This window comes from Sceloporus undulatus, chromosome 2 (genome assembly GCF_019175285.1).
Source record: "Sceloporus undulatus isolate JIND9_A2432 ecotype Alabama chromosome 2, SceUnd_v1.1, whole genome shotgun sequence".
Classification (NCBI taxonomy): domain Eukaryota; kingdom Metazoa; phylum Chordata; class Lepidosauria; order Squamata; family Phrynosomatidae; genus Sceloporus; species Sceloporus undulatus.
Window position 1 is genome coordinate 81,120,265 of NC_056523.1, and position 14,089 is coordinate 81,134,353.

Genomic DNA, 14,089 nt, shown 5'->3' on the forward strand with positions numbered 1-14,089 from the left:
GAAAACCCTATGAAAACCCTTAGGGTTGCCATAAGTCAAAAATGACTTTGAGGCACATAACAACAACAACAACTCTCAGTCACAGACTATGGCTGTCTAATCAGAGATATCTCACAAATGAATAAACAAACAAAACCACGTACAGAGAGAAAATACACCATGCTATGGGCCCATGTATGTCCACCATGAGAAAACCCCAGTTATGTTGCAAGTGGAACACTTGGCCCTTACCTATTATAGATCCAACCATACCAGCTGAGACCCAAGGTATTCTGAACTGCCTGACTTTCCAACTTGATAAAGTAAAGACAAAAAATGCCTTCAAAAGAAGGTAGTGTTTCAAGATACATTTCCCTGTAGGTGGGTTCTAAACAGGTCAACACTTCCCCAGGGTCCCTTCTTAGGAGTAAAGAAACCTCCAGGCAAGAGCCTTTATTCCAAAAAAAAATAATTTATGGGTGTGGATAATTCATGTGCATTAGAAATGATATGTACATAAATATTTATCTCTGGGGTTATGTACAGGGGGCTGCAGGAGCCAGAAGGGAAGGTCCATGACCTGCATAAGTTATCTGTCCTTGTGGTTGTATATCCAGATGAAGCTGGGTGGCCTGAGAAAGTTGTTTGGCTCCTGCCAAATAATCAAATTTCATTTAAAAATGTTATTAAACTGGGAATAGTATCAAACAAACAAGCAGGTACCCCATGGCTGGGGAAGATGGGTCCCAAGGGCTAGGTAGAGGGCCAAAATACAGAGAGAGTGCTCTTCTCCCTATGATTAGGTCCCTCCCAGCTTATCTGGTCCTATTTCTCCTCAGAACACTGGCAGCATACAAGGCTCAGCTAAAGCAAAAACAGCCTTGCGAGAACCTGAGATTAGAAAGAGAGCATGGAAGCACTTGCAGATGTTTTACAAGGAAGATGTCCAGTCCTTGCCAGGGAACCTTTGGTTGCATATGTCCAGCAGGCTGTGGAAGCTTGAGATGCTGACTCTTGGGCCAGCTCTTCCTTCTTCCAGGGATGGTGTGGTAACCTCTGTCCCAAGCTGTGTAACTCCTCTTGGAGCAGGGGCAGGCAGGTGGGGGAAACCAATGCCACAACCTTCCCTGGGGTCTGTAGCCTGCCCCTCTTTTCTCATGTCCTCACATTGTGATAGGGGAAAAGGCAAGGGCTAACGGGCAAAGGCTCATGGGTGAAGACTGAGTCATCAGAGGAGCAAGTGCTGGTTGTGTCCTCACAGGATGGGGAGTACTGTTCGAAGGGCATTGACAGGTCCAGATACTGAAAGCAAAGAGAATGAAAGGACACCCATCAGCATTCACTCAGAACAAAAACCTGGCATCTCTCTGAATCACTCTTTCTAGCTTTTTAAACACGGGCATTTCTGTGCTGCTTCCTAGCTATTTGAACCTACCTCTTCAGAGACAGCCACCAAGACTTTATCCAGTCCCTCCACCAGCTGCTTGAATGTGGGCCGCTGAGAAGGCACAGCATGCCAGCATTCCCTCATCATCATGTACCTGTTCAGGAAAAGGAAGGGAAGCCTTAGCTTCAGGCTTTCATTTACCACTGCACTCTTTGGATAAAGGTGGTCTTAGGTTAGGCCTCAGGAGGTACCATGCTACTTACAATTCATGGGTGCAGTTGGAAGGCTTGTCCATGCGGTGACCTTCTCTGAGAAGTTTGAAGAGTTCTTCCACCGGAATGCCAGGGTACGGAGAACCACCCAATGTAAAGATCTCCCACATCAGAATTCCAAAGGACCACCTTAAAGCACAGTTGGGAGGTGGGGGTGGTGAAACAGAGAGAGAATAAGAATCCATCAAGAACTTGTATCCCTCATTACAATGAGGCATGCAAAATTATAACGGCAGCTCCCCAATGTGAATTTGGGAGAAAAGAGACAGAGACTGGGAGATAGAAAGTATTCTGGTCTATGTTCTGGATTTTTTAGGACAGTGTGGGAAGTGTGTGATCATCCAGATTTTGTTGAACTCCAACCTGTAACAGCCCTAGCCAGCGTAGTGAATGATGAGGAATGCTGGGAGTTGCAGTTCTACATGAACTGGATTCCCATTCCTTCTTTAGGATGACAGACTGGTTTATAAGCAGAAAACAATGCTCTGTATATCATGTATGTATGCATGTATGTATGTATGTTGGGTCAATGTGTCTGGCTTTTCCATGGCCATTATAACTCATCCAATATGATTACTAGGGACTGGAAATTACAGTGTGACACACGTATCTGTTGGGGATATGTTCCCAGGCTAACCACAGATAATGGAAGTCACTGACAGTAGCAAACCCTATGTTTCTGCCAGAAGCTGACCAGAATCACACTGGAGGACCTTCAGATGCCTGGAGATACCACATCTTTTTTCAGATGCGGTTAAATAAACTGCAGGTACCAGTCCTGCAGACACAGAGGTCATATCGTATGCTCAATCTTTCTTCACATTCCAAGGATGTTCAGGGAAGGCCTGCAGCTCAGTGGCATGCAAGAGGTCCCAGTTTAAATTCCTGCCATCTCCAGCTAAGACTTGGTGAAATCCTTTCTGAAACCTTGGAGAGCTGCTTCAGACCACTGCAGACAGTATTAAGTGAGATGGACCAATGATCCAGCTTTGTACAGAACAATTTCTTTCATAATATTTTTAAAGTTAGGAGCTGAGGGAGATGTATGCAGTGGCAATATCAGCTCTCCAGTCAGATTTAATTGTGGAAGCTGTTAACCAAACTTTACTTACACATCACTCTGGTGTGTGTACACTCTGTCGAAGAGGGCTTCTGGTGCCATCCACTTAACAGGTAGACGGCCCTGCAAGAATAAAAGAAAACCCTGCTGTCCATTTCTGTTTTCTCATAGTGACAGTCCCTCTTCTTAGTTCTCTTTTACCATCCATTGAATATTTATCTATATATTCATTCCCACATGCCTACTGACCTTGCTTGTTTTCCACATCAGTTTTGATGGATTGAAAACAGAGGCGGGTTACACACCGCCATGAAAGTACGGAGTCAGTCTGTACTAGGGTTAGGAAGGTGCGGTGCTTCCGCACCCCCCTAACCCTAGTACGGACTGACTCCGTACAAAATGGCGGCTCCCCTCTATATGGGGCAGCGCGGACGTGACGTTGGTCCACGCCAGGGCGCTTAGTGCGCCCTTTCCGCGGACCAGGAAGGAGCTCTGTTTCGGAGCTCCTTCCTGGTTTGCGGTGCCGCTTTGCGTCGCTGGGCGCAACCTTCAGATGGCTACGCCCAGAAAAGCAAGGGAGAAAGGGGCCAAGTGGCCCCTTTCTCTTTCTCCCCGCCGCCACGGGGTGTCCTTGGGGCTTAAAGCCCCAAGGAACCCCTTTTCAGGCTGCGGGGAAGCGGCGTTTTGCCGCTTCCCTGCAGCCTGAAAAACGGCGGATCAGGGCCTCAGCGGCTGCCGTTCTGACAGCTGAAGCCCTGATACACCGGGGAAAGGGGCGGGTACAGCCCGTCCCAAATAGGGCGGCCTGTAACCCGCCAGAGTCTAACAAATTTCCCTCTTCATCAATACACACAGCGGTGCAAACATCAATGTATCATCCATGTATGCACACAGTGATAAATACATATCCACTTTCTCTCCATATCCATAATTTCCCCATCTCTAATCCCCTTTCCTTTCTTTGCTCTACAGTGTTACATAGATCCTAAGCACTTCTGCTCCCTCCCCACTCACTGCCATCAAATGCATCTCACTCACATTGCTGGTTTTCTTGTAGTAGTCTATGTCATGAACTCCACGGGCCAAGCCAAAATCAGCAATTTTCATGACATTCTCTTCAGTGACAAGGACATTGCGGGCAGCCAAGTCCCGGTGAATGCACTGGAAAAAAGAGAAGAGATGCTTCTTTTGTTAGATACCAGGAAATTCCCTGTAGCCTAGAATCCTGCTCAGTGTCAAAATCTACACATCCTAGATGTAGTGGCAATTTCTTAATGTTTTGGAGCCTACCTAGAACATCTGAGGCCCAGGAAAGGCTTTTTTTAAAAACCTGAAGTCAATGTCCATGTCACTTTCTGTTATGGAGGGAAAAGGCTTTCTTGGGCCTAAAACATCCCATAGAGGGCCAAAAACTTAAAGGAAGTGCCCCCTTTATGGAGCACTTCTTGGGGCAAATATATTTCAGAATTGTTTGCAGGTGTGTGGCAAAATCTCTGACAATTTCCAACTCCCGGCATAGAGCTTCCAAAGGTACCCTCACTAGTACTTGGGAACTGTTCAGTTGACACATGGTCATTGATTATCTCTGGTTAAGTCAGGGGTGGGCAATTCTGGAGGCCTAGGGCCACATACAAACTCAAATGTGCGCTGCCAGTAATTACTCCAGGTCTTTGTGGGGGGAAAAAGAATAAGAGTGACCTTGCCCATGCTGGGGTCTGGCCTTCCCACTTTGCTGACTTTGGCGCCACTTATCACCAGTAAGTGGTCCCCCCAACAGACTACCCCCAAAGGAACACAGCTCTCAATAGGAGAAATACTGTCCACCACCCTTGGTTTAAGGGAAGGAAAGAATGTACTAGGCCACCCTTGCTCAGGAAGAGGCAAGTTGTTTTGTGAGTGTGCCCTTACCCGTTTGGACTCCAGGTACTCCATGCCACGTGCTACCTGGTAGACACAAGACACCAAGTCTTTGAAGGAGAGTTGTTCTTCAGGCATCTTGGTGATATCAAAGGCGTAATCAGGTGTTGGAGGTCGACGAGCACGCAGGTATTCCCGCAAGTTCCCTTTGGCAGCAAACTCCACAATCACATAGAGAGGCCCTGTGGTACATACTATATATCACCTTCCATCCTCAGGTAGTAGTAGCCCCACATTTCCATGTGTGCTCTGAACTTCAGAGTGTGGGGCCAGTGCTCCATTCTCTTGTTTCAAGCATCTTGTTACTTTTTGCTGGAGTTACAACAGCCCTTCTCTCCCAGTGAATTCTGCACTGCCTCACTATGACTTAGGGTCTTCTGGTTTCCTGCCCCCAAGCCCCCTACCTCTTCCTCCCACCAGAGTTTGGCACAGTTCCTTTTTTGGGAATACACCTCCCAGAGCCTCCCTTCAGCTAGCATGATTATTGGGGTCTGTAGTCTAGAGAAAGTAACATTTCCAAGCTTTGTTTCCTAATCTGTGCACTATGTATTTCCCAGCCCAACAATACAAATCACTCACCATCCTGTGTACAGACACCCAAGAGGTTGATGATATTCTTATGCTGGTCCATCAGTTTCATCATTTCCATTTCCGAGATGAGGTCAGCCAAATCCTTGTCAGTGGCATTATCTGGTGAGTCAAAAGAACAAAGTTGTTAATACATCTATAGTTGTGGTGTGGAAGGCAGCTAGTCTGAGAGAGGATCAAGACAGGAAAGGAGAGAAATCCAGTCAGAATATTTACCTTTCAGCATCTTAACAGCAACAGTGATTGAGCGCTCTGGTCGTTCCTGATCAATACCATATGCTTCTGCTCTTACCACCTGCCCAAAACATCCTTCACCTAGAGGCTTGCCCAACACCAGCCTGGGAGAAGGAGAACAACAAATCACCTTTAAAAGGATAGCCTCGTCTTATCATGAAGCCAGATGCACTGAGCTGGCTGGGGCCAAAACAAGAGGTTTTGATGCCTAAAAGTTTATTCTGTCAGAGGGTTAGGTCACAAAGTAGGCAGGTTCTTTACAAAGACACAGAGGGTAGGGCAGGACCAGGAGTCAGGGCCAGCTGGGATGTACATAGCTGCAATCATTGATGTAAAAATTGGGAACAATTTTGAGCCTCACTCTTGAGGTCCACAATGACCTTTCCAAAGTTCCAAGCACTGGGGATTGTTCAGAGATTACATGGGGCTTTCATTTATCACTGAGATTTTTATTTCCAACAGGTTTACAGCATAGGTAGAAATTACATACATCCCAGCAAGTCTCAGCAGTCTAGCTGGCATAGCAAATGGTGTAGAATGCTGAGAGTTGTCATCTAACAACTGGAGTACCACATGGCATCCATCTTTAATTTTCAGCAGGGGTGGGCACATGTAGGAAACCAGGGGCCAATTTCCGTTTCAGGCACCTTATAGATCACACTCTCCAGAATACCAATTCTCTCCAATTTCCTTTCAGCATCTCTCTCAAAGTAGTGTTTGGAAGTGAAATTGCTTCACTTCCTGCCACCATTTTGAGAGGGACTAATGTAAAAGGAGGGATTCGAGTATTGTGGGGAATTGAAGTGAAATATTTTTGCATGTTTTCACACATTTGAGTAGCTTTCTGATAAAAAAAATCACCCAAAAATCATGCTGAATTTTTTAAAAATCAGGGGGCTTGTGGTTTTGAGGGACCGGTGGAGTCCAGGGACTACATGCTCCTCTCAGGCTGCATTTTTCCCACTCCACTCCTGGTCTATTGGCACCCACTCTTTCAAGAAAGAAATGGCAAGTATTTTGACATCAGATTAGTCTTTTAGCCATTGGATCAAAAAGCTAAATGAGCTCCCTAGGGATTTAAGTTTTGTTCATTGTACTTTGAAGAAAATGTATCCAAAGGTTTCACTCTATTGTAAGGACAGAGAACTTAAGGTCCACAGGCCAAATGGGTCTTCCACTGTTATCAATGGTGTAAAAGAGATGCAAGAGTATTTTAAAAGCCCCAATGCTTCTTCATGGAATACAACTGTATGTTCCAGCTTTGGGAACCTATTGCACAGAACTAAGCTTTGCTTTTCACCCAGTACACTGGACTGGCTCCTGGACAGGCATGGTTTTCATACATGGCAAAAAAATGTTCAAATTGGTAAAAACTGTATCTGGTCCTGCCCACTTTGTTTTGCTATCCTCAACCAACAAACCGGATTAGCCCTACCAAGTGGTAAAATGTAGTTCCTGAGATCTTAACCAATTTGGAATCCATCCCTTAGTTGGAAAAATATTAATTGGAAAAAGATGCCTCATTCCTGCCCTTCCCTGTCTTGTGGCACTTATGTACCCTGCCTGCTGCCTGGTAAATGAAGTTTCACCCACTTCACTTGGACATTTCATTTGGACATTCACCCACTTGTGTGGAGGAAGTAATCCATGAAACAGAAGCACATGTGTACCCAGTTATGTTATGGCTGTGATCGTGGCAGCCATTTTCTGGAGCTGTTGGGCTCATGGGGATCACTGAGATTGTGTGTACCCAGCTACAGGTGCTTTCTCTGTGTGAACTCAGGCAAGCATAACACTGTTGGTAGCAGCACCATCCGATATGGGAAGTAAATGACATGAGATTGGCTAGGAGATAGTTTTTACAAATTGGTTTTTGATTCCACTCTCAACGAGCTGCACAAGAACAAACCAGACAACAGCAGCTCAGAAAAAGATCCTCAGTGGCATGCAGACAAAACCTCACTTCACAGGCTTACCTGTCTCGTGGGAATTCCCACTTTGCATCCAGAGGCAGCTCCACCTCCATGACCCCAGCTAACATGGGTGTGCAACTTGATGAAAGGCGAGTGACACGCATCAGAGATGTGGTGGACTTTCCAGAGGAGCTTGATTCCAGTGAGAACTATGACGACAGAGCAAACATTCACTGGAGTGGCCCACCAACAGTGCACCACTCCAGAGAAGGAACAGCAAATAGACTGGGCAAGCATTTGTGATTCATGTGACAAAATGGAGGCCTGGTTTCAGGGAGTAAAGCAGAGAGAACATACCTCAAGGCAAAGGATGAAGATCCTTTGCCCCTGAGGTGTTGCTGGATCACAGTTGCTGTCAATTCTGAGTGCTGTCCATGCTGACTGTGACTAATGGAAGTTGCAGCCCACCAACATTTGGAAGACAAGAGGGTCCCTACTCCTGCCTAATACCACAAGAACTGCCAATGCTGGTTCAGATAATGGTCCATCTAGTTTCTGGGTGAGCCATTGTATGGCCTTCCAGAGATGCTGTTGGACTGTAACTTCTATAGACCTTAGCCAATATGGCCAATGGTGAAGAGTAATGGGAGTTGCAGTCCAACAACAACCCACTGTTGGTCTCAACTAATTTCTGTCTCTCCAACAGTGGCCAGCCCAGAGGCTGCCTTGCCTCTGAAATGGATGTTGCTTGTGAAATGGAAGAGATTGGAATAGTTACATCTTCAAATGAGAGCAAACAAAGGTGATGTTTACATGTCCTGGGAAATAGCTACTGATAAGCTTAGCTTCCATGAAGTTTAGAGAGATCTTTCTGGAAGCACTTTATAATTTGTTTATAGTTTTTATAATTAGTTTGGTATGATGATTTGGTATGATCCAGAGATTAGGCTACATCACTGTCTATCACCAACCTTTGTCCAGAGCTTGTAGAAGGTACTTAACCCAAGACTATGGGAACTTTGAAAACCAGTGTAGTGGCACAATCCAGCCTATTCTCACTCACTTTAAGAGAAACTAGGGACCTTGGTACTTACCTGTCGGATGAGAGGGAATTTGGAGAGTTTATGTACAGCCATGGGCTCCAGGGGCTGCTTGTTTGGCTGAATTTGCATTCGGCACAAGACAACAATTACAATAGCCATCACCAAGGCCAAAGCCCCTGAGGTGTAGATGATGATATCAGTGTACTTGATTTCAGGGGCATCCAGCTCTTGTACTTCTTCTTCATCTGCAAACAGTGAGCACATCCTCAGTTAGCATGACTCAGTCATCAATCATCCACCACCACCATTTCCACCTTGCCCCTTTCAGAGCCTGAGATTCAAGGAGGCCTATAGGCACAGCTAAAAAAGTCCATCATAAAAATGTATAAGTGCAATTCAACCATAAAGAAAATTAAAAGCAGTTAGAAACAATCCAATGAAAAGAAGAACTTGAAATATAAACAGCACAGCACATGAAAGGCCCTTTTCTGTTGAGCAGTCAGTCCTCAACAGCCTGCTGAAACAAGAAAGTCTCTGGATGCCTATGAAAGGAAGGAAAGGAAGGAAAGAAAGGAAGATGCTAGTCTAACCTCCCTTGGAAAGGGTTTCCAGAGCCTAAAAGTAGTCACCAAGAAGGCCCTCTCTCATGTTTCCAGCAGATGTACCTGTGATGGTGGTGAGCATGACAAGAAGGACTTCCCCAGCAGGTTCATATAGGGAGATAAACTCCTTCCTGTTGCTGCTGCATGTTATCAGGGAACATATCAGGCCAGAGCAAAATAACCAGTCCAAAGTTAAGCCCTTTGAAATCCCACTGAGTTTAATGAGAATTATGTGTTTAAACCAAATGGTACAGAACTGATGCTAAACTTAAAATTTTATTAGATCATGTGTGTTTATGAGCCTTCAAGTAGTCTGTTGACTTATGGTGACCCCATGAATTTCATAGGGTTTTCTTAGGCAAAGAATATTCAGAGGTGATCTTGCCAGTTCTTTCTCTGAAATATAGCCTACAGCATCTGGGATTCCTTGGTGGTCTCCCATGCAAGTACTAACCAGGCAGGGATGACCCTACTTAGTTTCTAAGATCATATGGGATCTGGTGTCTTTAGATTATTTAGGCCCATTTAATTGAATCATGCCTATATCCTTTTTCTTAAAATATGACTGAAGCCTAAATCCAATAGTTCGTTTCAGTTCACTTATGTGTTAACTAACCTAGTTCACACTGACTTCATCAGTCTGCTCTAGTTGAGAATAACAGTTGGACTTAGGTCTCAATGGTCCAAATCACACTGCAGAAATAATCCAGTTTGAGACCGCTTTAACTGCTCTGGCTCAGTGCTAGGGAATCCTGGGAATTGTAGTTTACTGTGGCACTAGAGCTCTCTGACAAAGAAGGCTAAATATCTAACAAAACTACAGCTCCCAGAATTCCCTAGCTTTGAGACAGGACAGTTAAAGTGATCTCAAACTGGATTATTTCTGCAGTGTGTTTTGGACCAATATTACTGGACAATGATTTATTACATGAACTAAACCTAAGTTTTCACAGTCTAAAAAAGAACAAAATTTTAAAAGCCAATTATGCACACTGTTATGTTTATTTTTAATTTAAACTAGACAAAAGCATTACTACTCATTTCTGGATCCTATCCTTGGAAAAAATTGATCTCAAATATTCATCATAAAAAGCCAGGTTTCCACTATAATTTTCTAGTGAATTATATGTCTTAAATTGTGCATTGCCTTGCATTATTTTCTGTATTTTAGATTTTCATTCATTGTGTATGTGCTTTCCAACATCTAGTATGTGCAATCCTGGTAGAGTCTTAACAAGCTCAGAATCAGCACATAGTATTTATCTGATACAGCAATGGGGGTATTTTTAAAAATAGTTTATTAAATACCTTTGAATTATGGCAATTCAGTATTCTTCAGTACCTCTGCAGTCTTTAACATTTTTCAAATCCCTCTCAATCGCATTCATAGAAATTTCCCTTTATAAAATGGCAGTATCAACACTAATTATTGACACAGGGGAAAGTGCCATCTCTGAGATTTCATTCTATGGTGCTCCAAGCCCCCCCTCCAGAAGACCCCCCACTCAAAGCTCCCACATCCTCCAATATTTAAGAAACGAAGCCTTTATGAGGTGTGGCTGGCCATTTCTGGTATGTCCCAGGTCTGCTTTTAGACTTTGGAGAGCCTTTGCTTTTAATGTGATTGGAATTTCTTTCCTACGCCAATATCAATTTTCAGTCACCTTATAACAATGAGCTCTGTTCAGAAAAACCAATATTTGAGTTCCAAATTCTTTAATTCTACATGTACTGGGGAGGGGGTTTGTAACAGGCTCCCATTGGTAAATTTGACTGATTGGTATCTTTTTTTAAAAAAAAGCAGATGCCACAAGCCTGAAGGAAGCCCACTCCTGCTCTACCTCACCTGGAAGCACAGTGAGCCAAGCAGACTGGTAGGAGAGGCCAATGGAATTCCCAGCCAGGCACGTGTATTCACCAGCATCTTCCATGGAGACATTGCGCAAGTACAGCACTTCCACTTCTGAACTGTTAATATCTGCTGTCTGTCAAGGTAAGTTGTGAGATAGGAAGTGGGGAAAGTGATATAGAGAGGAAAGTGTTAGCTTGATGACTCCAAACAGACAGTTATCCAACCCACTTGTCAGATAGGCACCATAATCATTATTATTGTAGTTGTTATTGCTGTTATTATTGTTACTATTATTAAAATGGGGACAATAGTAAAACTACACAAAAGATCAGCATTACAATTGATTTAATTTAAATTATACTAAAACAATTTACAACATGCAATTAAAAATATAAAAAGCTGTTAAAATAGTACAATTAAAACATTGCAACACCCTCTTGAAAAGCTCTTATTATTAAAGAAAGCTTGTCAGAATTAAAAGTCTTTTTGCTGTCCTGTTGGCAGCCAAAGAGGGAGGTGTTTGGGCCACCAAAGAGGACATTTCTCATGTCCCCACCAGGTGGGTGGTGGAACTGAGAGAGAAGGGACCTTCTTGAGAATCTTGTGGCCTGTGCAGGCTCATACAGGAAGAGAATATCTATCTTACTGCCAATATATCTATTCAAGTGTGTATACTTTAGCTTGTCATTCATAAGCCGCTCACTGATGTATGCTGCCCAATCTCTCCTGCTTATAACTGGTACAAACTAAACAAATGACGGCTGGAAGGCCCATGGTTTGTTTAGCACAGTGTCCAAAGCCAGCAGGAGCCAGCTCTCTGGCTTTGTCTTTGTCTCTTGACAAGCGGAGTCAAGCAGTGACTGTTTTGACAGATTTTAAAATCTGAAATAAAACCCAGAACAAATCATGAATTATTTCTCTGCCTTGTCAAGGGAGAATCAAACCAAAGTGCCAGTTTATGCCAGGTTCAGATGTCACACTGAGCACACCCCAGATCTTTGAATAGCTGCTCAGATTGTAAATGAAAGTAACCAGCCACCATCTATCAGCATACTAGACCATTCACAACATATTAGAATTCTTTAAAATCAAAGGATTCTGTAATGTCTGAACACGCCCTTCATTTTACAAGATGAGGACCCACTAGACAAATGACCACAGCTGTTGTTAAATTTAATTGCCTCCCGTATCCCAAACTCTGGTCCTCTAGAAGTTTTGCACTTTGTCTCCTGGAAGGATTAGCCAGCATGGCCTGTGCTCAGGAATGGTGGGAGCTGAAGTTCCAAGTATCTGGGGGACAGGATTTCAGAACCACTAGGTTGTGTCTAGGTTTCAAATTCTTTGCTGTTAAGGTAAAGCAACACAAACAAAACAGTGCTAGGCTGATGATGGCACACAAAGTTTATTTCCTTGCATTTTTCCTTGTAGCCTACCTACCAATATTGCCAGTTTTGCTGTTGTCTTTCTTTCTTTCACAATAAACATAACAACACCCTTGTTAAATCTTGTTTTAAGATAAAGTAATTGCTTGAAAATGACTATATAGTCACATAGTGCAAAATGTGGAAATGTAAATGTTCCTACCTTAAGGACCTGCACATAGGGGACACCATCTGGACCATAGCTGCTGCCATTCACTTCGATGTGTTTGAGCCACTGTATGTGGGGTTGGGCATCACTGTATACCTTGCAAAAGAACTCCACATCGCTGCCCACTACAGCAGTGGTGTTGGCAGGCAACCCGGCTTGCAAGATAGGCCTGTGCGGGGATCTCTCTGCCAGGAAGAGAGCAGGGAAACTTTTTGTCCACCACATTTGAGGATTGCCAGGCCTCCCCCACTCCACACCCCCCCCATCCCAACACAAAGAGGTTACAGTCAAGCCCCACAGTAAATAAATCACTAAACATGGAACTGATAACAGTGTTTCCATAGGCCAGGAGTGCAGAGGACCTGTCAACTGAGATGCAGTTTCCTCATCTGTCAAACAGCACTATCTTCTTTTCGGAGGTTCTTAGTATGGTATACAGCCTGGAAATGTTACTTTTATGGATAACAAGTCCTAGAATCCCTACAGTCAGCTTGGATTCTGGGACACAGTCCAGAAAGTTAACTTTTCCAAGCTCCAATAGGGCTTGTCTATGAAGTCCTGCTTGATGTGATCATAATTTATCTGACTCTCCTTTTAACTCAAAAGACCTGGCTGCACTTCTGATATTACTTAAAGCCACAAGCTGAACTCCCCCACCCAGCAGTGACTCCACAGCCTCTTCCCAGCGATTACCAAGTAAAACCAGAAAAGACAGATAATGAAGGGCTGAAAGATAAGGAAGCTTCAAGCTAGCCCTCAAGATCCAGACAGGGTTAATTAATTTCATCTGTCTTTATGGCTCAGACAATCTCAAGATTTCTTTGAAGTTGGCAGAAGGTTCAGGGCATATCCCTCTTTCCCCCAACTACTCAGGGAGCCTGAGGTCAGGATTCTGCTCCTTCCCACAGGAATCTGGCATGGGCTGGGGTCTGGGTCTGGCATTCCACCCAAACTCAGAAGAACTCGCTGGCAAAAGAACTAGGAGCATCTCACATTCACTAGGGATGAACTACTATGTTGTTACTATAGGGTGGAATGGGTAGAGGGTGGTCCATGGGCTCCATGCAGTCCCTAGATACCACTTTTGTAGTGCTTGAAGCCCTGCCAGTCCTCTAAAGCCCCTCAAATTTAAAATAAATGTGTGAATTTCAGGCAATTTTTGCCTTCAGATCATGCAGATAATCCCCTAAATGGACGAAAACACAGCTGCCCTGCCCTGGCAAACCCCAGAACCCCTGCTATCCCCAATACCTCTGCTTTCCTTTGTAGTCTCTCCCAAAATGTGGATCAGAAGTGATACTTCCAGTTGCCATTTTGAGAGAGACTGCAGAGGAAAATGAAAGTATTTGAGCTTGTTGTGTTCAGGGAAGTGTGGCTTGTGGGGAAACAGTGGGCTAAAATTGGCCTTTGACCCCATGAAGTTGCCCATTCCTGAAGTTCTGTCCTAGACTTAATAGTGTTTTGATAGGGTATCTCACCTAGCACATCCAGAAAGTAGCTGTAGCGGATGCTGCCAAATTTGTTCTCCACCAAGCACGTATAGTTGCCTCGGTCTGAGGGCACCACACTCTCCATGACCAAGCTCCAGTGTTGATGCCTCAGCTAGGGAAAACACAAGGCGACTGTATCACCAGGAATGTGTATTCTTTTAA

General features: G+C 44.2%; 1 protein-coding gene across 2 annotated transcripts in view; it reads right to left on the minus strand.

Annotated features, from left to right (window-relative positions):
* Positions 1 to 431: 431 nt before the first annotated feature.
* The window catches only part of FGFR4 (fibroblast growth factor receptor 4), a 29,100-nt gene continuing 15,442 nt past the window's right edge, over positions 432 to 14,089 (minus strand). For both annotated transcript variants that reach the window (XM_042451810.1, XM_042451811.1), the window contains 13 exons: positions 13,916 to 14,039; positions 12,432 to 12,622; positions 10,842 to 10,980; positions 8,445 to 8,638; positions 7,414 to 7,559; positions 5,420 to 5,541; positions 5,195 to 5,305; positions 4,607 to 4,797; positions 3,737 to 3,859; positions 2,751 to 2,821; positions 1,630 to 1,767; positions 1,415 to 1,520; positions 432 to 1,281 (listed from right to left, as the gene is read on the minus strand). In XM_042451810.1, coding sequence (XP_042307744.1) covers positions 1,135 to 1,281; positions 1,415 to 1,520; positions 1,630 to 1,767; positions 2,751 to 2,821; positions 3,737 to 3,859; positions 4,607 to 4,797; positions 5,195 to 5,305; positions 5,420 to 5,541; positions 7,414 to 7,559; positions 8,445 to 8,638; positions 10,842 to 10,980; positions 12,432 to 12,622; positions 13,916 to 14,039 — 1,803 coding nt within the window. In that variant the 3' untranslated portion in view covers positions 432 to 1,134. The remainder of the gene's footprint in view (positions 1,282 to 1,414; positions 1,521 to 1,629; positions 1,768 to 2,750; positions 2,822 to 3,736; positions 3,860 to 4,606; positions 4,798 to 5,194; positions 5,306 to 5,419; positions 5,542 to 7,413; positions 7,560 to 8,444; positions 8,639 to 10,841; positions 10,981 to 12,431; positions 12,623 to 13,915; positions 14,040 to 14,089) is intronic.